The 24,888-nt window shown below is 34.2% G+C and overlaps 1 protein-coding gene across 1 annotated transcript; it reads left to right on the forward strand.

Moving 5' to 3' along the window:
* On the forward strand, positions 1 to 1,429 carry LOC131647948 (zingipain-2-like). The gene is made up of 2 exons (XM_058917758.1): positions 1 to 430; positions 741 to 1,429. Exons 1-2 carry the CDS (start codon positions 1 to 3, stop codon positions 1,331 to 1,333), a joined length of 1,023 nt encoding a protein of 340 aa, XP_058773741.1. The 3' UTR covers positions 1,334 to 1,429.
* The last annotated feature ends 23,459 nt before the right edge of the window (positions 1,430 to 24,888 follow it).

The raw sequence follows: 24,888 nt of genomic DNA on the forward strand, positions 1-24,888 counted from the left end.
ATGTATTGCTTTAACACAAAAAATGTTTTAATTCTGCTTTTCATTCTCACTCTGTGGACATCTCTTGTAACTTGTAACGAGTTGTTGGAGAGACACGAGCAGTGGATGGAAGAACATGGTAAATCTTACAAAAATGCTGCTGAGAAAGAAAAACGTTTCCAAATATTTAAACAAAATTTGGAGTTCATTGAATCATTCAATGCTGCAGGAGACAGTGGTATCAACCTTAGTATTAATCAATTTGCAGACCAAACCAATGAAGAGTTTAAGGCTACTTCACTTAATGGTCAGAAGAAGCCACAAACTGATGTTGAGATGGCAGCAACAGAAAAAGAAGTGTTTAGGTATGAGAATGTAACTGATGTTCCTGCTAGCATGGATTGGAGGGAAAGAGGAGCTGTTACTCCAATCAAGGATCAACATCGTTGTGGTAAAATATTAATGTTATACTAAGTCATGCAAATATAGTGCTATAACTTTTGAGTTTGGATCACTACATGATATCCTCAATTCATTTAAATATATTTATTCTCTACAAAGTCATCATTGCAGTGACCAGTTTAATCCCAACTAAAATTTTATTCTAGGTTTTTAAAATTTGTCTTTGCATAAGTCTTATTTTCTAATGATTTTTTTAGAAGTTACATGCTCTGATTTGTTCCAAAATTTCAAAATATAAATTATATAGTATATATAATGGATCATATCGTGTGCTAATACGACGTTGTTATTATTTTTAGGTAGTTGTTGGGCATTTGCAACCGTGGCTGCAACAGAAGGTATTAACCAAATAACTACAGGAAGATTAGTGTCACTCTCAGAACAAGAACTAGTAGATTGTGTTAGAACTAATAGAACTTATGGATGTAACGGTGGTTATGCAGAAGATGCATATGAATTCATTGTTAAAAAAGGAGGAATAGCAAATGAAGAAAAATACCGTTATAAAAGAGTTGATGGAAAATGCAATATTAAGAAAAGTTCCTACACTGTTGCAAAAATTAAGGGTTATGAGACAGTTCCTGCTAATAATGAAAAAGCACTATTAAAAGCAGTGGCAAATCAACCTGTAGCAGTTTATATTGCATCAGGAAAACGTGCTTTCCAATTTTACTCAAGTGGAATTTTGGGAGAAGAATGTGGAATTGATTTAGACCATACAACTACAATTGTTGGTTATGGTACTAATGATGATGGTGTGAAATATTGGTTAGTGAAAAATTCATGGGGCACTAAATGGGGTGAGAAAGGATATGCCAAGTTTAAAAGAGACATACATGCTAAGGAAGGTGTATGTGGACTTGCCATGGTTCCTACCTATCCAATAGCATAAGACTGGACTTAATACTTTTCCTTTACTTAGTACTTTTATCTATGAGCTAGCTATAGTTCATGAAAAAAGTTTTCCTATCCTAGTTGAATAAATTGTCTGTGTGTGAACTTTTGACCTAATGAGTATTTGAATAAGTTGATAGGGGTATGTGTCCTATGTTATTTTTCACTTTATTTAGTTGTTGTGGTTTAATATTTAATGATATATGAATCGAGTTTGTTTCCTTTACAAAAATTTAAAAGAGAAAATAAGTTCATTGACATTGCTTATTTAATCTCCAATTTAGTGCATTTATAACTAACAATTTATTGTTCAATGGTATGTTTGGTAGCTAACAAAAAAGTTAACAAAAAAGTTAAGATAGTAAAAGAAGGGTATAAAAAACGGTTAAAAGATAAGAAATAATGTGGATTGATGGTATTTAAATTAAAAGAAATGAAAGACAAAAAAGTATATTTAATTCTTTGAAAGATAATAATATTTTTGTGTTAAAAGTTTATTTATTTTTTAATTACACTAAGAGTGTGTTTTATTCTTAAAAAAATAAGGGACCCGACAATACAACTATAGTTGTCTTGCGTTTAATTTAAAATTTGTTAACGGGACATGACAAAAATCACGAATAGGGACTAGACAAAAACTCAAATTTGTTTCTTACTAAACTACATAATAACTTTTTATCCCTAGTATAAAGTTATTTAAAATACGGAAATACTTTTTAATTTTCTACTAAAAATATTCTCTCTCATATATATATATATATATATATAAAAGGAGGGTTATATTGACTCCAAGAGTAAGTTATAATAACTTACTCCACATCTTGACCATTAATTCTTTTCAATCTAATGCTTAAAAATAATAAGTCATTAAATGTGGAAAGAGAAAACTATTCCTTATTATTTTAAACCATTAGATTGAAAATAATTAATGGTCAAGATGTGGAGTAAGTTATTATAACTTACTCTTGGAGTCAATATAACCCTCCTCTATATATATATATAGGGCATATCATATGAGAATGACATATTTATATGAGAATGTGAGAATAAATCTGAACCATTGGATTTTAAAATAAATGGTGGAGATTATGGGTGAATCTTTTTTTCTCTCTCCTACATTTTGAAATAAATGATGTAATAGAGAGAAAAAAAAAAGATTCACTCATAATTTCTACCATTTATTTTAAAATCCAATGGTTCAGATTCATTCTCACATTCTCATATAAATATGTCATTCTCATATGATATGCCCTATATATATATATATATATATATATATATATATATATATATATATATATATATATATATATTATATATATATATATATATATATATATATATATATATATATATATATATATATATATAAAGGGTATTTTAGTAAATGTTATTTTATTTTACTTACATGTTTATTGTCCATCAAACAAAAAACATAATGGAAATATTTTATTTTACTTACATATTTTATGCGTCCAGATTGTCCATAGTGATGACATCTCCAGTCAAGGAATTTTACTGTGGTGCGACTAGTGCTCCTCTTGTCACAATGTTGAGACATTTGGTTTGACATTGTTGATACCCCCTTATGGTGACTGAAATTTGGAGCATCTTCCTTTTTCTCATTGAATCCTAGACCATTCATGTTTCCACCCATTCTTCTCTTTTAAAGAATTTCATCTAGCACCTCAGACCCATTATTCAGCATTCTGAAATATTTGTGGACCCTGCCAAGTTCAGACTTCAGGGAGCTCACTTCATCTTCCAGTCCAGTGATATTCTTCAAATGCTCTTCCTTTTATGTATTCAGCTGATGTATTTCAGCACTTCTAAGGCATAGTTCTATGTATGATGTTTCTAACTTATCATAGATTAGTCCATCATCACTGGAGTCCTCATTGGATAAGCACACATTTGTTAAAACCTTCACATACTTGGAAAATTCTTCTTCAAGATCACTTTCAGAGTCCTCTTCGGACCAAGTTGCAGATAGGCTCTTCTTTTTTCTTTTGAGCTATGTAGGGCATTCAGCTATGATGTGGCCAAATCCTTCACATTCATGATACTGTATTTCCTTCCCCTGAGTAAATTGTTCTTCAGCTCTTCTTCTTCCAAACTCATTTGACTTCTAGATGTCATATGAGGTGTCCCTGACATTTGATCTTGGATTTCTGCCCATCTGCTTCATCACCCTATTGAATTGTTTTCCAAGAAGAGCTATAGCATTGGATATTCTACGCGTCTCTTAACAACGCAGACGGTTGGATTGATCCAAATACCCTCATTATGATCATTTCTAGTACAAGATTCGTTCTCATTTTGATCGTTTCTTGTACAAGATTCAATGCCAACACCAATATCACCTTGAACTCCAATGTTTTCATCAACTATTTTGTTTGATAAAAGCACTATAGACCATTTCGTACTTGTCGGATCATTGACATAGAACACTTGTTTAGCTTGAGAGGCTAGAATGAAAGGCTCATCTTTGTACCCCACCCTGTTGAGATCCACTTGCAAAAATCCTGACTTATCCATTCGTATGCCATTATTATTTTCAACCCACTTGCAACCAAATACAGGAATTTGAAACTTTGCGTAATCAAACACCAAAATGCGCTCGATAACCCCAAAATATGACAAATTTGCAAATTTCGGATTTAAGTCATTCGCACTTGATATGTGCATTGCTTCAGCTACCAAGGTAACACCACTATTTTGCATAGTACTTTTATCATCCTGTTCTTTGGTATAAAATGTGTATCCATTAATTGCGTATGCGCTATAAGAAAACACAATTATACTTGGACCATAGGCTAAACATCTCAACCTTTCTGTTACTAAAGCATGATCTGAACGATACTTTGAATAAATATGTTCCCTAAACCACGGTATGAAACTTCGATTGTGCTCTCGTACTATCCAATTCTCATTTCTATTCGGATTTAAATCTCGGAGAACAACCTTGTGCATTTCAACATACGGCTCAACCTCAATCTCATTGTGCAGAACATACAAGTGCGCTTGATCCCGTTCGACCATTGATACTGTCACAACTTTATTTCCAATTAGCCTTTTTCCTTCTTTTTTTTCGACAATATGAGATTTGGGGAGTCCAATTGATTGAACATTTGACAGATATTCAGTACAAAACTCAACTGCTTCTTCAACAACGTATCGTTTGGCAATACAACCCTTCGGTCGACTTCTGTTTTTCAAGTACCCTTTTAATATTTTCATACAACGTTCAGCAGGGTACATCCATCTCATATAAGCTGGTCCGCATAATTGTGTCTCTTTCACAAGATGAACGACTAGATGAACCATTATGTCAAAAAACGAGGGAGGAAAATACATTTCAAGATCACATAAAGTAACAACTATCTCTTTTTGCAATGTTGGTAAGATCGTGGGATCGGTCACCTTACTGCAAATTGACCTGAAGAAAAAACACAGTTTAGTTATTGCGCTTCTTACTTTTTCTGGCAGAATAGAACGTATACCTATTGGTAAAAAATGTTCCATTATAACATGGCAATCATGCGTCTTCAAACTCTTTAACTTGAGGTCTTTCATGGACACAAGTCTTCTAATATCTGAAGAGTAGCCTTCTGGAACTTTAACTTCACTGAGGAACTTACACGGTGTTTTCATCTCCTTTCTAGATAGAGTGTAAACAGCAGGTGGCAGATATGTTCGTCTTCCTTTCGTCACGGGTCCCAATTCAGTTCTCATTCCCATGTTTACCATGTCCTTCCTTATGTTAAGGCCATCCTTAGACTTTCCTTGTATATTGAGTAACGTACCTATAACGTTGTCAAATACATTTTTTTCAATATGCATAACATCCAGTAAATGTCTTATGCACAACGACTTCCAATATGGAAGTTAAAAAAAATTGACTTCTTCTTCCACCCACCCTTGACAAGTGAATGTGCAAAAGGCTTGCCAAACTGAGTGCTCACATCTTTCACCTTTTCAAAAATTTGATCACCTGACAAAAAAGGCGGGGCTGTACGATGTTCGGCCTTTCCATTGAATGCTTTTCTCCACCCACGGTAGTGATGATTAGAATTTAAGAATCTACGATGGCCGAGAAAGACATTCTTCTGACAAAGATCCAATCGTGTCGTATCGGTTTCATCTTCACAAACAGGACACACTTTTTGACCTTTATTGTTGTACCCGGATAGATTTCCGTATGCTGGAAAATCATTAATTGTTCCAAACAACATCGCCCTCAAGTTGAAACTTTCTTTCCTATACCCATCGTAAACCTCCACACTGTTCTCCCACAAAAACTTTAAATCTTCGATTAAGGGTGCCAAGTATACGTCTATGTCATTCCCTGGTTGTTTAAGCCCAGAAATTAGCATAGATAACATCATGTACTTACGCTTCATACATAGCCACGGAGGTAGGTTATAAATCATAAGAATCACAGGCCATGTGCTATGCGAGATACTTTGAATACCATGCGGGTTCATTCCATCAGTAGACAATGACAAGTGAAGGTTTCTTGCTTCTTTTCCAAATTCAGGATAATCAGTATCAACTTTCATCCACTGTGGTGAGTCTGCCGGATGTCGCAACTTTCTATCAATAATTATTTCATCTGCATGCCAAGTCAAGTGTCTTGAATTGGTTTCACTACGATACATGCGTCTAAATCTCGGAATTATAGGAAAATACCATAAGACTTTGGCCGGAGACAACTTTTTCTTATATCGAGGGGCACCGCATTTAGGACAATCATTCAACGCTGCATACTCGTTTCGAAACAAAACGCAATCGTTTGGACATGCATGTATCTTATCATAGCTCATGCCAATATAGGACAACATCTTTTTGGCCTCATACGTTCGATTGGGAAGAACATTATCATCTGGTAGCATATCTTTCATAAGGGCTAATAACTCTGTGAAACTTTTATCCGACCATCCATTGTCCGCCTTTAAGTTGTACAACTTTAACACCGCAGACAATCTTGTGAATTTTGTACAACCATCATACAACGGTTTCTCTGCATCGCTTACCAACCTCTCGAACATTTTGGGACAATCCTCAAGATCTTCTTCAAGCGCTTCTGCATAATCATATGTGTCTGTGCAATCGTTGTTTGAAGCATACTTCGTATTACACCTCGACTCAACATTCCCGTTACTTTTCGCACCATGCATTGTCCAACATGTATAACTTCTATCAATTCCAAACCGTAGTAAATGCGATGCCAACTTATTCCCGTCAACCTTATCCCCATAACAGCAACCCAAGCAAGGACAAGGCATTCGAATCGGGTCTTCGGAGTGCGCAACCGCAAACTTAACGAATTCCCATACTCCTTTCTCGTACTCTTTCGACAATCGGTTTGAATTCATCCATGTTTTATCCATGTCTTAATTAAGCTAAACAAATGCTTTTGCTTCTTGGTTTCTCTATCAGGTACTAAGGAATTCTGTCAAGACAAGAAATAGCTATCATCATTATGTCTTGATCAGAATACCTAATGAGATCCTATAAAGTGTGAATAATAGAAATAAATCTTGTCAAACCACTCAAGTCTTGAAATAGAATGTTATGCAACTATAGTACAAAAATATACTACAGTGAATAAGCAACACTTAAGCAATACCTAATGAAATCCTATAGCTTTCATATTGGTTAAGTTGGTAGTTAGCTAAAGATAGGAAGTTACAGTTGTCTCGATTGTTTGAGGCTCTAAAAGAAGACAGTACCTTATTTCAGCCTACCCCCGATTTCTTAAAGAAGACATTACCTTATTTCAAGGTAATATAAGTCCACAAACCAAAAAACTGGTTGAGAGACACTAAATTGAAATTAAATAGAACCATAAACAATAAACTATAAGCAGAAAACAACAAACTATAAGCAAGAAGAAAGGGCTAGTAACCTGAGTTGGACTTGATGTGGGAGACGGGTAGGTTTGAATCGGCGTTGTACAAGTAGAAACTAGAGGCTTCAAAACGCAGAGAATGAGCGATGTATGTCGAACTAGGCCAGGAAATGCTGCTAATTCAAAGGAAAGAAAACTTTTATTATAAAAACGAGCCATCATAGCAGTTTATTCAATGCACAACTAATTACTTTGGCAAGAGAGAACAATTAATTACCTGTATAGAAGTAAGCAACTTCTAGACCCACACAATGTAAGATTATTGAAAACTATCAAACTTCCACTCTTCACAAGTAACCCCTATAGCAAATTCACAAAGTTAGTAAGTTCATCACTTAACGACTAACAAAATTGACATCAAGAATCATAACAACATTGTAAAAAATCAGCATTATGTACATGGTGCTAAACATATTTAAAATCAAGTAAACACATGAATAATGATGTCAATATAACCATGAATAATTAATATTCATGGATTTCAATCTATAATCTTCATCATCTTTAGGTTTGAATCTAATGAGAATATACAAAAAATAAAAAATAATGAGACAAAAGAAACAATGAGAATATACAAAAAATAAAGTCAACACATATGAGCCAAACAATACAACAAAATCAAAGAAATGAGCAAAAATTCAAAGTTATCGGAAACGAACCAAACTCATATAGTCACATCCAAATGTCCCACATTGAACTCAAAAATAATATTGGTTTTTATCGAATTTCGACTGAAGCGAGACTTTTAAGCCGATTAACAAAACAGTAGCAAAAATCGAAAATAAAGTGCACGAAATGGAAAACTGAGCATAACATTAGATTCAAAAGCATCGTTCTACCCGAAAACACTAATCATATGCATTAAAACTCACAACGGTCAAAGAGTTATGACATTTTTTCGTAAAGTCGGCGTATCGCACCAAACTTGCAAATTGAGAAGGAAAGGAACGAACAAGCATAAGGCAATAAACTTCCAGAAATCAAGAGCCACAATTAACATCCAACAACTCAAGTTCCAAATTACATCAACAATTGAATCCCAACTCAAAATGCACAATGATTTTCTCTAGTTTCTACACTTTCTATGAGTCAAAATAATAATGAAATGCATCAACAACTACCTATAAAAAAACTGCATTATTTGTGTTCAAAACAATCTCAACCACCTTCACAAAGCATGTTATATCCAACTCTAATGATCAATCCTTCACACAAGGCAATTCTAAACAATTTCTAGCAAGTAAAAAAAATGGAAACACGACACAACTCATGCTCAAGAATCTAGTTTATCTGACAACAATTATCAACAAGATTCAAATCAAGAACTCTCACCATATTCAAATTCAAATTCACAAACCAACCATAACACTAACTCCATTGAAAATTCAGCAACACCACCTTCATTAACAACTCTATCATTATCAACTTTCAACAATACAACATCATCAATCCAATTAAAACTTCGAGCACTATTATCATTCATATTTGCAACCAGAGACAAGCAATTTCATCATCACTAAATGAACATCATCAATAAATAGTGACAACATCAATGCCAACAATTCACAATAAATATCCTTCATATCAACACTTAGCATGTGCACTAACAAACCATATCAACTAAAACCCTAACAATGTCATCTAACAATAACAACTAAAACCCTAACAATGTCATCTGAAAATATCAACTAAAACCCTAACAATGTCATCCCTCAATATCAACTAAAACCCTAACAATGTCAGTAAAATATTGGATTATTCAATAGAATATACCTTGAGATAGAGATAATGGAGAGAGATGGAGAACAAGCAAGGTGCAGCAAGAACGGTGGAGGACGGCCGGAGGAGGGCGACGAACGGTGGAGGACGGCGAACGGTGGAGGACGGCGAACAGTGGAGAAAAGTTTGAGTTCAGTTTCGTAGGAGAAGAAGTACTGTTCGTGAAAAATAGAATAATGAATATGTCCACTGAAGCATTTCTTTTTTTTTGGTTTAATTAAATGGGCTTAGACAGCGCTTTGGAGAAAAGCGCTCTCGTATCCCCCCCCCCCTTTACCAGCGCTTTTAACAAAGCGCTTTCATTACCCCCCCTTCACCAGCGCTTTTAACAAAGCGCTTTCATACCCCCCCCTTTACCAGCGCTTTTGTTAAAGCGCTTTCATAAACCCGCATATAGCAGCGCTTTCTAAAAGCGCTCTCGTACCCCCTCCTCTTTACCAGCGCTTTTTTCACTTGTTTTTTTGTTTTGTTTTTAGCGAAGTCTATAGCAGCGCTTTTCCTAAAAGCGCTTTCGTAAATGCGCTGCTAAAAGACAAATTTGGCGTAGTGTATGTAACAAATTCACTTTTTAAAGGTTTTTCGTTTCTATGATATTGATAGTTTATTCGTTATATGTTGTAATTAACAGATATTTAAGTCCCAATCTGAAGTTTTAGCATGGGCACTGGCTACTGGTAAATGACATGATATTATTGAGGTCATTGTTTGTTTCAATTCTGCTAATGAAAAGTCAGGGAGAAAAGATAAATTGATTATGGATTGTTAGATAGGGGGGAATTACAAAAGGAAGAATGCATCTGAAAGCAATAATTCCTTATAAGGCATTTATAATATGAAAAATAAATGTCCTTTTACGCTGAGACCTATTCCAAGGGATATCAGTTGGAAGGTGATTGTTAGGTGCGAGATACACAATCATAAAATATCTAAGAATTTGGAAGGCCATGACATATTAGGTCGTCTAAAAGATCATGAAAGACAGTTTGAGAATGACATGACGAAGTACAATATGGATCCAAGGTACAATATGAAAGAGGGTGTTGAAGAAAAAGGTTCGAGAACTAACACACCCATCCACAACTTATATGTGTCCACAAGCCAAAAAGGGGAGTTAAGAAAGGTAAAAAGAGTCAAGAGAGGGATGTACATCGTGATCCTAGCCAGTGGGGTTGTGTCAAGGGTACGCATGGGAGTCAAACTACAAAGAGATCATGCACAAAACCAATTGAAAGTCAATTGTCATGTATGCCGATTGGCATTTAACTGTCCACCAAATCTTCAAGACATGTTTACTTATCTCAGTTTCTTGATTTCTTATATCCATACATTATTGACATTATTAAAGTTGGTACATATGGAAATTGTGGGTTCCGTGCTATTGCAGCTTGACTTGGATGGGGCGAAGAGTCATGGCCTTTGATTCAGACACAGTTAGATACTTAACTTCATTAACACGCTCAATTATTTTCCAATATGTTTTATGCACTACTACAAATAACACTTTTAATGTAGGACGCGAAATGCATTTCACCTCAGCAATAGAAGCAAGGTAAATAAGGTAGTAATAAAAGTGAAGCCTTATCACCTCGGTGTTTAAAACACCAAGGTACTATTTTATTAGCGCATGGGTTCGAACCCCAATTCTTGTACTTTTATTATTTACAAAAACTAACATCTTTTTTATCTCGGTTTCTCAAGAAAACCGAGAGCTCATTAGTTTTTTTGTTGATAAAACTCGTTACAGTGTTTACCCATAATATTACATTTTTTAATAAAATTCGTTACAGTGTTTTCCCAGAATATTACACTAATTGTCCATGAAGATCATATGTTGGATCTTCAATTCCTAGATATTCTAGACAAGATCAAATACTGGGAAACTATTTTCTCAAAACAAAACAAAAAAGGTTAGGTAAATTAATTTTCGAAAGATCTAGATTTTAGATCTTCAAATCATATAATTTTAGGGTAGATCAAATATTGGGTGCAAGGATGTTTTCAATCGTCTTTGCATGCATTTGTTTCTTATATGAACAAAAAAAAGGGTTAGTCAGAAAAAGGGTTAGATAAATAAATAATTTTTTCTCAAATAAATATTTAGAAACACAAACCTTAAACCCAAATAATTTTCTGCTCTTGCAATCCATCATAGAGAACTCTTCATGGCAAACACTCTTGCAAACCTTAAACTCTTCATGATGATACTTGCTTAAGAGGCACAATTCTTGATATTCAGAATACAATCCATGATAGAGAACTTCTTTATAATGGAAGTTATTTATGTTTCACCCGGATAACTAATGGTAATGTCTTGAGCATTGATAGTCATGAAATAGACGACAAAGATTTGATAAATGCCCTCGATTTTAATGCTAAATTATCCCTCGGTTTTAGAAAAACGACGAGTTAGAAAACTTAATTTACAAATAAAAAATACAATTAACATAAAGGTTCCAATTTTAACGCTCTATTTCAATGCTAAATGTTACCTCGATTTTAAGGAACTCGGATGGGTTAGAACATTTAATTTACAAATAAAAAATACAATTAAAAGAAAGGTTAGAACACCAACGTGTCGCGCATGCATTAGAATCATATAACTAGAATAGTAATGATCAGCTATATAATCAAATCGTAACGTCTCTTTTAGATTATCAAAACGTTGTGTCTTCAAAGTTTGAAGTTCAATTATTGTTTCAAAGTTTTTTCCTATTTTCAACGCCCTACTACCAACTGTATGTTTCCTTATTTCAAATTCATTTTTTTCTTATCAAAAATGGATGCAAATGTATTGTTCGGTATCAATGAAAAATATTTTGATTTCAATGATTTCGAACGTTTTGAACCAAAGTTGAGGAAAGTTGTTAACAAACAAAAGCTGAATGGTTACTTTAACATTCTACATGACCCCATATACACTAACCTCGTTAAAGAGTTTTGATTGAATACCTCCGTTGTTCCAGCTGGTCATCAAGAAATCATCCAGTCTTATGTCAATGCCACTCATTTATACATTACTCCAGCACTGATTGCTATGACAATCAAATGTGAAGAGTTTGGTATAGTTGTGTTGAACATTATGAACTAAACAATGTATACGCAGCCCACCTTCACAGAATTTTTGCACACCAAAGTAATCTCTCAATACCTGCTTCTCTAATCCCAATTGTAAAATTTTGGTTTCAACTTCTAGTGGAAAATCTCTGCCCAAGAGAGAAAGAACTAGAAACGCTTACTTGGTATGACAAGCATCTCGTGTTATTCCTCTCCTACAACATCAGAGTTAATCTTCCTCTTACCATTTTCAAATTCTTAAAGGAAATGATTAAGACTTCTCGGGAGGAAATGACTTTCCTCATACCTTATGGAAGAGCTCTTTCTGAACTTTTCTATAAGTTAGGGATAGTTAGAAATGATGTTGAAGTTGAGTTCACTGAGAAGTTTGAATTTGTTGATTAGTTTTCTTTTTTGTGTTTTTTTTTAATTATCAATGAAATATTTCCTTTTTCTATCATTTCCTATTATTTCTTAACAAATTTTTTTAGAGTTACTAAATCTTTCAAAAAATATTAAATGCGGTGTTGGAGCGGTAAAGCGGCAAGCAACAAAAGTTTTGGAAATATTTATCCGGGAATTTATCGTGTCCACAGAGATTGGTGATACCGAATTGCCGTTCGACGGATTCTTAGTTATGAGTTTGGTTTTGAATGAATTTAAATAATGAAATGGAAAAGTAAATATCAACACAAAAAGAATACATTCTTCAAATAGAATAAACTATCAAGTATTGCATATAATCTACTCTTCACAAACTTAAACTTATCGACCAGTTGCACTCAGTTTACTATACTCCTTAAACCATTCACGTGTTGCCCGTTGTCGGCATTCGTGTCCAAACACCGCCACGAGTTCTATCGTATGCTTAGTTGACGATTTCTCCACCAACCAAACATACGGTAGCTTACCGTATTGCTCGATCGACGATCTCTCCACCAATCAAACAATCCGGTAGCATTACGAACCAACACAAAGTGAACATTAACTCTTCATCTATCTCTACAATCAAGAAGCTAATGATTATCTCTCCTAATCAAGATTTGTGAGGTCTATTTCTACAACAACACAAACCCCTAACATCAAGATGCAAAACAACCCACCAAACATAACCCAAACATCAAGATGTAAAAAATCAGGAAAAACAACAAGTTTATATTGTAAAGCAACTTTATACAACACCATGGGCGACAAATATACATGAGATCAAAGTATATATATACAAAATCCACAAATGAAACCACAAAGAGAAGAAAAGAAGAAAAACCCAAAAATCTCACGGTTTGTCGGCTCCGATTGATGAAGGATTCAACCGCGGATCATCCATTTGACAGCTCCAATGTATTTTCTAGCATCTTTCCACTCAAAAAATGCTATTGGATGGTTTGGAGCTCTAAAATATCCAACCATGCCCTAAAATATCTGATTTCCGCCTATTTATACAATTCTGGATCTGGTACAGCGCGCGTCGCGCGCAGGAGCGCGCATCGCGCCCAACTCGCTGAGTTGAAAAATCAGCTTTTAGTAAAAAAAGGCGTAACTTGAGAACCGTAACTCCGATTTGCGCCCGGTTCGAAGCGCTGGAAAGCTTATTCAATTTCCTATCTAACAATGATAACATATCAACCAAATTGGTGATTTATTATTCTTTGATTTTGAGCTTTATTCGCCGAATGAATTGATTTCGCCGCTCAAAATCGCGCGTTTGAAGCCGTGTCTTCGACACTTTATTGTTCATGCTCCAAATACGCCTCAATACCTACAAAATGAATAGAAAACTATCAAAAAGTATAAAAGTGTATGAAAATATATTTATTCACAAAGTATACGTATTTATGCACAAAACGAGGTATTATTCAAACGTTATTAACAAAAAGTATCAATAAGTGCCACTATTTACAATCACAAAATAACTACATTTTGGAACTTAACAACTCTCCCCAACTTGAATTTGTTTGTCCTCAAACAAGGCCAAACACTCAAAGAATCAAAAGTAAAAATCCAAAGAATTAAGAATCAATAAGATTTGGAAAAACAAAACAATTGTACGGTTCAAACAAAAACGTACGAACAAAGTAAACACTTACCACAATCCTACAACGAACATGAAAATGAAACGAATCCTAAGTACAAAAATCATACAAAACATTCTAAAACAAAACAAGCTCAATCACGAATCACGCCTAGCAAAAACTCATCGGTAGATGAAAAACACCGAAAGGTGAGGACTTTGACACACACCCGACAAACTTGCAAACAAAAGACAAAATTATGCATTCATCCAAAAATAGTATCGAAAATGCAACGACACGAATCACAAGGGCTTTAAAGGTTGTAGTGTGGCTCGGTTAACAAACAAGTGATAAGTCCTAAAGCTAATCGAAACAAAAAACTTGCCTAAACCTAAGGGAGTGATCAATCCACAAGGTTTCAAACAATATAATTCCAATCAAACTTCTTCTTCATCACATGTTTCACACCAAACACAAAACTTATTAACACAAATCTTTATTCCAAACCTTTTTTTGTTATGTTCTTTTTCAAACTTTTTCTCTTTTTTCTTTCTTTTTCTTATCTTTCTTTTTCACACATTTTTTTTCTTTCTTTTCTTTCTTTTTATTTTCACAACCTCATATCAACCACAATATAAATGGGTAAACATCCTCTCCCCAACTTGAATTCAACCACAACATAAAGTGAATACTCCCTAGTTTCTAAGGCAAGGTAAAAATACAACTAAACATCATAGTTGAGGGTTCAAGAAAACAAAGAATCAACATCCATACACAAATGAAAACCAAACGCTCATAGACAAGCATTAAGCAAAAACAATATGGATATTGACAAAAAGGCTCAAAAGGGGTTACTAAGGATCACACACTCACAAGGTGAATTGAATATTTAGCTATGGTAGTTGTGCTCAAAATCAAACAAGTGCCTTGATCACTTTCGTGCATTCACAAAAACAATACAAACGAAAGATTAAACATAATAATATCCAGTTAAAACAAGAATTATCGGTCTCTCGCATATATACAATGGAAAGCCACCTCACATTTATGGTAAAAAGGATAACTAATTGTGATTCAAGTCATGAGCAAATTATGCAAAAAGAATGAGTAATATGAAATTTGTACAAATGAAAAGTCTCCTAAACATGCTATGCTATAGAAAGCGATAAACGAGTACCTTGCCACGTACAAATTTGAACAATCATTACCGCACAATTGGCATGTTGAATCAATCAAGATTGGAGAATTACCAAATACTACTTCAAGCGATCAGGCTAAAATTTGAATCTCAACACAAACAAGAGAATTAAAAATAAAACTATAAAATACTATACTACAAAGCCTTGGTGTAAGTGGGAAAAAAAACTAGGCAAATGAACCATTAAAAAGAATTCACTGGCCAAAAGTTACAAGGCGCGCGACGCGTGCAAAGTTCTGCCAAACCAAGCTTTTCAGCTCCCAGGCCGCGCGACGCGCCCATAATGCGCGCGACGCGCGCTACACCAGAAAAACAAAACCAATCTAAAAAGACCATAATACCCAGTGCGCCACCACTTAACACCTACACTACTCATTTACAAAAAAAATAAAACAGAAAACTATACAATCGTTGGGGTGCCTCCCAACAAGCGCTTGTTTTACGTCGTAAGCTCGACGCCTTTTATTATTTCGTGAATGGTAAGTAACTTCCCCGCGGTACGCCAATGCTTTCGCCTCAAACACAACCTAAAGAAAGCAACTTGCCCAAACACTTAACAAACGAATCAAAAGCAAAAGTATACACAAGTATGTGTAAAAACACAAATATACATAAAACGCAATATTTACAAAATCCTTAATTGGCTAAACAAATTGAAAAGTGAAGATTTAGAATTTACGAACTATCCGAGTTCAATTTGTTTAGCCAACTTCACCTTGCTAAATAGCAAAAGTGAAGAGGAACAAAATCAAACACACAAACATGTATAAGTATGAAAATATACAAAAATATACAAGTATGAGAATATGCACAAAATATACGATATTCACAAAACTCAAAAACAAAGAAACTATCGCAATGCGAATTCAATAAAAAACACCAATCCCCGGCAACGGCGCCATTTTGTTGGAGCGGTAAAGCGGCAAGCAACAAAAGTTTTGGAAATATTTATCCGGGAATTTATCGTGTCCACAGAGATTGGTGATACCGAATTGCCGTTCGACGGATTCTTAGTTATGAGTTTGGTTTTGAATGAATTTAAATAATGAAATGGAAAAGTAAATATCAACACAAAAAGAATACATTCTTCAAATAGAATAAACTATCAAGTATTGCATATAATCTACTCTTCACAAACTTAAACTTATCGACCAGTTGCACTCAGTTTACTATACTCCTTAAACCATTCACGTGTTGCCCGTTGTCGGCATTCGTGTCCAAACACCGCCACGAGTTCTATCGTATGCTTAGTTGACGATTTCTCCACCAACCAAACATACGGTAGCTTACCGTATTGCTCGATCGACGATCTCTCCACCAATCAAACAATCCGGTAGCATTACGAACCAACACAAAGTGAACATTAACTCTTCATCTATCTCTACAATCAAGAAGCTAATGATTATCTCTCCTAATCAAGATTTGTGAGGTCTATTTCTACAACAACACAAACCCCTAACATCAAGATGCAAAACAACCCACCAAACATAACCTAAACATCAAGATGTAAAAAATCAGGAAAAACAACAAGTTTATATTGTAAAGCAACTTTATACAACACCATGGGCGACAAATATACATGAGATCAAAGTATATATATACAAAATCCACAAATGAAACCACAAAGAGAAGAAAAGAAGAAAAACCCAAAAATCTCACGGTTTGTCGGCTCCGATTGATGAAGGATTCAACCTCGGATCATCCATTTGACAGCTCCAATGTATTTTCTAGCATCTTTCCACTCAAAAAATGCTATTGGATGGTTTGGAGCTCTAAAATATCCAACCATGCCCTAAAATATCTGATTTCCGCCTATTTATACAATTCTGGATCTGGTACAGCGCGCGTCGCGCGCAGGAGCGCGCATCGCGCCCAACTCGCTGAGTTGAAAAATCAGCTTTTAGTAAAAAAAGGCGTAACTTGAGAACCGTAACTCCGATTTGCGCCCGGTTCGAAGCGCTGGAAAGCTTATTCAATTTCCTATCTAACAATGATAACATATCAACCAAATTGGTGATTTATTATTCTTTGATTTTGAGCTTTATTCGCCGAATGAATTGATTTCGCCGCTCAAAATCGCGCGTTTGAAGCCGTGTCTTCGACACTTTATTGTTCATGCTCCAAATACGCCTCAATACCTACAAAATGAATAGAAAACTATCAAAAAGTATAAAAGTGTATGAAAATATATTTATTCACAAAGTATACGTATTTATGCACAAAACGAGGTATTATTCAAACGTTATTAACAAAAAGTATCAATAAGTGCCACTATTTACAATCACAAAATAACTACATTTTGGAACTTAACATGCGGCAAAGGGGATTCGAAGCGAGGTTGCTTATAACTATATTACATCGGTTCTAAAAAAACTGAGATAACAGGTTTATTATTTTTTTATGGATTAAAAAAGGCGCCAACTTATAGTTGTATTACCTCGATTTTTTAAAAAACCAATGTAACATGTTGTTTATCTTATTACAAAATAAAACAATGCGCCCCCAGGACAGATCCTCTCGGTTACACGATTTGGAGATGAAAGCTTCGTCATAAAAAGTATTATTCGTTGTAGTGATGACACGATTTCTACAGTTAGGAATGAGTTACGAGTAAACCACTTTGGTGTGCAAGGTATAGATAAATAGATGACGATTTCTGATATGGGTTACCTTATTGCTTTTAGATATAATGTCGTATTTGTCTCCCTTTCCAAAATACTTAACATCACATTTTTCCCTCTTTCCTTAGCTCCATACGAGCAGGCATAAAATCATTGTTGTTGGTTTTGTCAACAAAAATCATTGGGTTTAGCCTAAGGTACTTCTATTATATCATCATCTTCACAAATAATTTTATCCTCCTTAGAGGGGTTAGATTCATCAAAGGAAACATTCATAGATTCTTCTATAACTATAGTTCCTTTATTGTAAATTCAATATGCCTTACTTGTAACAGAGTAACCAAGAACAATACCTTCATTGGATTTCTCATCAAACTTATCGAGATTACCTTTGCCATTGTTGAGAAGGAAACATTTACATTTAAAGACAAGAAGGTGTGAGATATCTGGCTTCCTTCCTTTGAAAATTCCAAATGGTGTTTTATTCATGATTGGTCTTATAATTACTCTATTGCTTACTTAACAAGTCGTACTTACCGCGTCCGCTCAAAATTATTTTTGTAGATTTAAAACTCTAGGCATTGTTCTTGCAAGCTTGACTAATGACTGATTTTTCTTTCAACTACACCATATTGTTGAGGATTCCTTGGTGCTAAAAAATTATGGGAGATGCCATAAAATTGATATGAAAACACTTGTAATTTTGAAAACACTTGAGGCTTTTTCCATACTTTTGTCATGATCATTTGATTATTACTTTGTCTTCATCAAAACAAAATAGATGGAGAGTCTTGACTTCACACTTTGCATTTTTAGATTTAGCCAGAAACTCATCACTCTCCCAATATTTAAGAAGTTCCTGAAAGACTTCTTCTCCTATCCAACTGGGACGGATGCCATGAAATTCCCAACGCTTTCTAACACGTCGTAGCATGTCAAAAAGTCGTCTTGAAGTTCTGCCATTTTGATTTTTTTAATCCGCTTCTCTTTCATTGGTCCCCACACATTTTTCCTGCAATGTTGTATGACATTAAAATAAAAGTTAGATAACTCTAATGAAAAAGTCATTTAAATAACAATAACTTAAACAATAAATTAAGTATACCTGAAATTGCTTAAACCAATGTTCTCTATCATCGCCCTTAACATCTTTAAAAGTCTTTAGAAATGTTTTATAATTCTGCTGAATTATATAACTTATAACTTTGGCAGCAGTCCGGCTCGGCGCGAATCTAAACAACATTAATTGAATTAGCATTAATTATAAAGTTATTAAAAATGGCAACGTATACTTAAATACAAATTGATAAATAAGAAACTTACAAGCTTTCTTCAGGCCAAATAAAAAATCTCCCCTCAATGATATGAATCTGACTCGGATCATCATCCCGTCGAAGATCGCTCCCATCCAACTCATCATTCTCATCCTCATCCTCTGCCTGATCATCATCCTGTGTGGGCGGTGGAAAACTAGATCCTCCGGTCTCCTGGAATGATGGGGGCACATGTGGGGGATGTGGGGTGCGACTAATCTGTGTGGGCATCGGAAAACTAGATCCTCCAGTCAGCTGGAAGAATAGGGGCACATGTGGGGGAGGTGGGGTGCGACTAGTCTGTATCGGTGGTGGAAAACTAGATCCTCCGGTCTGCCGGAAGGATGGGGGCACATGTGTTTGCTATAAGGATGGGGGCATCTGTGTCTGCTGAAATGATGAGGGCATTTGTGTCTGCTGAAAGGATGGGGGCATCTGTGTCTGCTGAAAGGATGAAGGCATTTGTGTCTGCTGAAAGGGTGGGGGCATTTGTGTCTGCAGGAATGGATAACCAGGTGGTGGTGGGCTAATAAAAGAAGGACTGACAGATGGAAACGGAGAGGAGAGTAGTGGCATAAAAGCCTAAGTACTAACCATGGACATAGGACACACCTGACTCTGCGGAGGAGGACACATGGTCGGCTGAGGTGACTGACATACTACTACTCGTGGGCGTTGGGACCTCTTCTTACCACTATCACTCACACCCTTACCTTTATCAAGTCGGGGTGGCATTTTACCTATTTATAGAGAATACACAATTAATATAAATATATTCAATAGATGAATCATTAATTAAAATTACAAAAATATGTTCTCAACAACAAAAATTCATTAACATATTCAATACATGGTTCATTAAGTATAATTACAAAATCTTCATTAACACATTATTCATTAATACATTATTCTAAATCTTCATGCCTCGTCATCCATATCATTCTCATCATCTGATATGATATTATCCTCAGATCCAAAATCTCCATGCTCTTCATCCACATTATTATCAACCAACAATATAGACGAATCAACTAGACTCCCCTCTACCATTGTATCAGACAAACTTGTAGTTTGTTCATCTGCAATCACATCATTAATTTGTTCCACTTCTTCAATCTACTTCACCTTCTTCTCCTTCACCTTCTTCTCTCTTCAAAATCTAAACAAAATGAAAATCTAACATTAAAATCATAATATAGTATTAATATAAATCCAAATTATAAAAAATACTGATATAATTTACCTTTGAGATAAGAATATGTGATATTTGTGAAAAATGTCTGTGATTGAATGGTATGAAAATTTGAATTGGGTTTGAAATTGGAGATTTTGGGAGAAAGGGTTTCTATTTGGAGAAAGAGTGAGCAACTTTGAGTATCAAAGTACATCTGGGAGGGAGAAGGAGAAGGCGTGGATTTATAACACCATCAGCGACGTGAATTTCACGTCGTAACCCAACCACGTGTAATTCACAACGCAACTTCCCCAACAGTATAAAACCATCTTCTCTCTCTGCAATAAAGCCTGCACAAGCCAGCCTTAATTGTTTGGCGTGGAATTATGAGCCTATCAGCGACGTGAATTTCACATCGCAACCTCCCCAACGGTAATAAATAATTTTCTCTCACTGCAATAAAGCCTGCACGGGTCTTATCATTCTGAAGAAACTTTACAAACCTTTTCACAAGAAGGGTGATTTTTTCATCTTCATCTTGATTCTCATCCTCCATTACTTCCCTTGATTCTTCTCTTAAGATAGTGCTTTTGAATTTTTTTCTCTTTTTCTTCATGCTTCTTCAATCTTTCAAGTTCTATCTCATGTTCTTGGAGTTTACCAAACAATGCTGCAGAAGACATTTTAGAGAGACTCTTATCTTCTGATATTGTCGTCACCTTTGGTTGTCATGTCATTTTCAGCGATCTAAGGACTTTGAGATTTAATTCATCATTCATAAAGGTTTTTCCAACAACCATCAAGTTATTTGTTGAGTCTGAGAATGTCTTTTACAATCTAGGATTATTTCTTTGGGCTACATTCTAAAATATTTTATTCTTATGATAGACTGTTTAGTTTGGATCGCTTAACTTCTATTGTAGCTTCACGAGTCCCTTCCAAAGTATCCCAAATTTATTTTGTTGTTTTACAATTAGAAACACAAAAGGGTTCATCCATACTAGGGCTGAAGCAAAAAATTTAATTATATTTTTGTCAAATAGTCATGTCATCTTCATTCCTATAGCATTTTACTTTTAGTTGTTCTAATTCGTTGATGACCGTATTAGGAACATATGGACCATTTTCAAGAATATCTTATATTTCTTCTCCTTATGCTTCTAGATATATATCCATGTGAATTTTCTAGAAGTCATAATATTCACTAACGAAACATGGAGATTTGTAGCTAATGCCACCATCTACAAGAACTGGTTTTGTGGAAGCCATCTTTGTGGATCGAGAAGCAATTTACCTTAACCTGGTTTGATGCCAAATGTAAGTTTAGAGTGCAACTTAAGAGGGGGTTAATTAGGTTTCAAGTCCTTTTCTTGTTATTTTGCAGATGATAAGATTCTTTTAATTTTCTGGTAAGTTTATGATGAAAGTATGAATGATAGAATAGAACATTAAAGTGCAGTACAGAAAGTGACACAAGATATATCATGGTTCCCCTTTTCAAACAAAGGTAGTCGAGTCCCTCCACACCCCTTTAAGGATTTCACTATGTTAGAAATTGTTACAGCCCTCACACCAAGACTCTCTTCAATCCCCTAACACAATCAAGAAATCACACCACTTTATGAATTTACATCACAATGAGAAAGAACCTTACTTTCTCCTAACTTTTCTTGTTTTCATAAACTTGGCAAACAAGTTACAATACACGGATATAGATAATTGAGTAAATATGAATTTTGGAGTACATATGAATTTTGATTATTCACAAAAATTCAAACTTGATATTCTCTTTCAATATAGAAATTCAAAATTATAAACTCTAGTGCTCAAGAAACTTTTCTCTCATGAATGAAATTTATGCAGTAAAGTTTCTAAGAGTTTTTGCAAATGCATAGATGAATTGTTTGAAAATATTTGATGAAAGAGGTGTTTTGAAAGATGAAAAATTCTATTATTTATATATTACCTCTACAAAATAGTGTCAATGTTGGAGAAAATGATCATGAGAATTTGCAATGATTTGAAAAAGGTATCATGATCATATGTATATATGCAATGTTTTATAATTTGTTAAGATGTTTCAGATATCAATCGAATGATCTAGGATGTTAATAGATTTCTTCACATCCAATGTTCAATTTTTTGAAGAAAAGAACTAGATCAATCAATTGAGCAGAACAATCAATCGGTTGACTTAGGCAAAAATTGGAACACTCAATCAATTGTACTAATGAGGACAATCAATAGGTTGACTTAGGCAAAAATTGGAACACTTAATCAATTGTACTAATGGGTCAATTGGTTTTTCAAAAAAAAAAATTAAAATAGAGATTACATCAATCAATTGAGTGTTTTCAAAAAAACATTTTATAGAGATTACATCAATCAATCTCCTTAAAAACTTGGAATTTTTCTAAGTTACAAAAATGAAACATGAAATAATGCATGCATCAATGTTAAGGATCATTTCTTGAGCACCCAAGGTTAACAATTGGATTGCATATTATATCTTAGACTATGAACCACTTTTATGAAATAAGAGCTTAATCAATCCATTATCTTGAAAACTTCAATCCTTATAATTTCCTTTTTCCAACTATTTCTCTTCATCAAAACATCATCTTCACAAATGATAGTAGTACAATGCAAAATAGTGGGGTTATTGTTAAGTTGAATCCATGTACTTCTCTAGTTCTAAATATAACAATTATGTAATGGCATCTAGGCCATACTTTGGGATCACTAAGGAGATTTGGGATATTGATTATGTTGTATTCAAGGTGTCCTTATTTAAATTTAAGTGGATTAACAATAATGCTAGTGTACAAACTGGTGATTTAGGATTGACACGGGTTGACCTTCACAAGACAACTTATATAAATGAATCATTCATTATGGTATCCTAAGCAAAACAAGTGTTTTATGTCACTGATCCTTATGAAAATATATGGTTAATTATTCTCGAATGAAAACACATCTCATGTGCAATGTCCATCCAAAGGATACATTAAGCAATATCTGGTTCGATGGAATTTGTGAGCCAAGTCATTATCATAGTGTTACACCGGTCCCAAGCAAGAAATGTGTGATTAGGGTTTTCAGGACAAGTTAGGTTTCCATCAAGAAGCCTAATTTACTTTTGGAACAAATGGAAACTTTGATGAAACAAGACATTGTTTGGTAGTTCTGGTTGTTTAGAGAGGAATCAACAATGAAGATTATGAGGTTATCGCTCGAATGCATGTTAACATATCATTTATGTAAGTACTATTGAGATTTTTGGTTTTGGATTGTGTTGTTGAGGTTTTTATTGGTGGACGGATTATAGAGTGGCAGTGGTGAGTTGGTGATATAGATTTTTTAGTAGTGCCCGTCATGGAAGATGAAGATGACAAGAGAAATGATGAAGATGACAAGAGAAATGTTTTGCAAAGAGAGAGGGAGAGAAATAAATTTGAAAAATGAAAATTGAATTGTGAAGTAGCCATTAATAAGGGAGAGATGAGGATGAGAATGAGAAAATTTGACAAATCACGAAAAAAGAACATGTGAAAATGAAGCAGATAGAAGAAGATCAGAATAATCTCAAAATCCTAATATCATGTTAAACACTTACAAAAAGAATAAAAGATGAAAAATCAAGCAAATTAAAACTTTTAAAATTATTTTTAAAAAATGTTTAAAGATATACAATAGATAGTCATGTGTTTATATAGGCAATGAAAAATTAACTTGTAAAGAAAAATACTTTAACTAACTCCATTATATCCTAACCGACTTATTAAGAGAGAATAAAGCTAAAGTGTGAATAAAGTAGTATAATAAACATTATAACTTAGAGTTTGATACAAAACCTCGTGGAATACGAAACACTTCTTGCTAATACAAATATACTATTTTGAATGGATGAGTACACCTCAAGATACTAATAAATCTACGCGACGTAAGCAAATTAATCATAAGAAAATACATATTGAAACTGATTTATTTAAGCACATAATTAATTTTTTTATATGATAGCTTCATCGTGAATCATGGTTGCAGAATTTGCATTGACAAATATATCCTACCGTAGACTTCCTTGGCATGATCTATAAATAAAACTCAATTGGACTTTCTCATTTTTTTTTAATTCAATAATGCAGGCCAAACTTTCATTACAAACAAGGAAATGTATTAATTAGGTTATCATCAATGACGTCCATATTTAGTTTTTTATGTATGAATATAGTAAAAGAAACATTAAATAAAGAATAATTAAATCCAACATGGCTCATTAATTCATTGTCCAATTTTAATTGTAGACACTCTATTGCTTGGAGTATTTGGTCAAACATTTCAGATCACATTATTCAACCATTCAATTACATTCATCGATGACTATGCCAAAAGTACTATATATTATTAACTGATGTAATATGCCACCTTTATGCATAAAACATTTTCCCTTTATTTTTAATATTATTTGATTAAGTTAAAATGCTTTCT

The sequence above is a fragment of the Vicia villosa genome, linkage group LG2 (genome assembly GCF_029867415.1).
Source record: "Vicia villosa cultivar HV-30 ecotype Madison, WI linkage group LG2, Vvil1.0, whole genome shotgun sequence".
In the NCBI taxonomy this organism is placed as follows: Eukaryota; Viridiplantae; Streptophyta; class Magnoliopsida; order Fabales; family Fabaceae; genus Vicia; species Vicia villosa.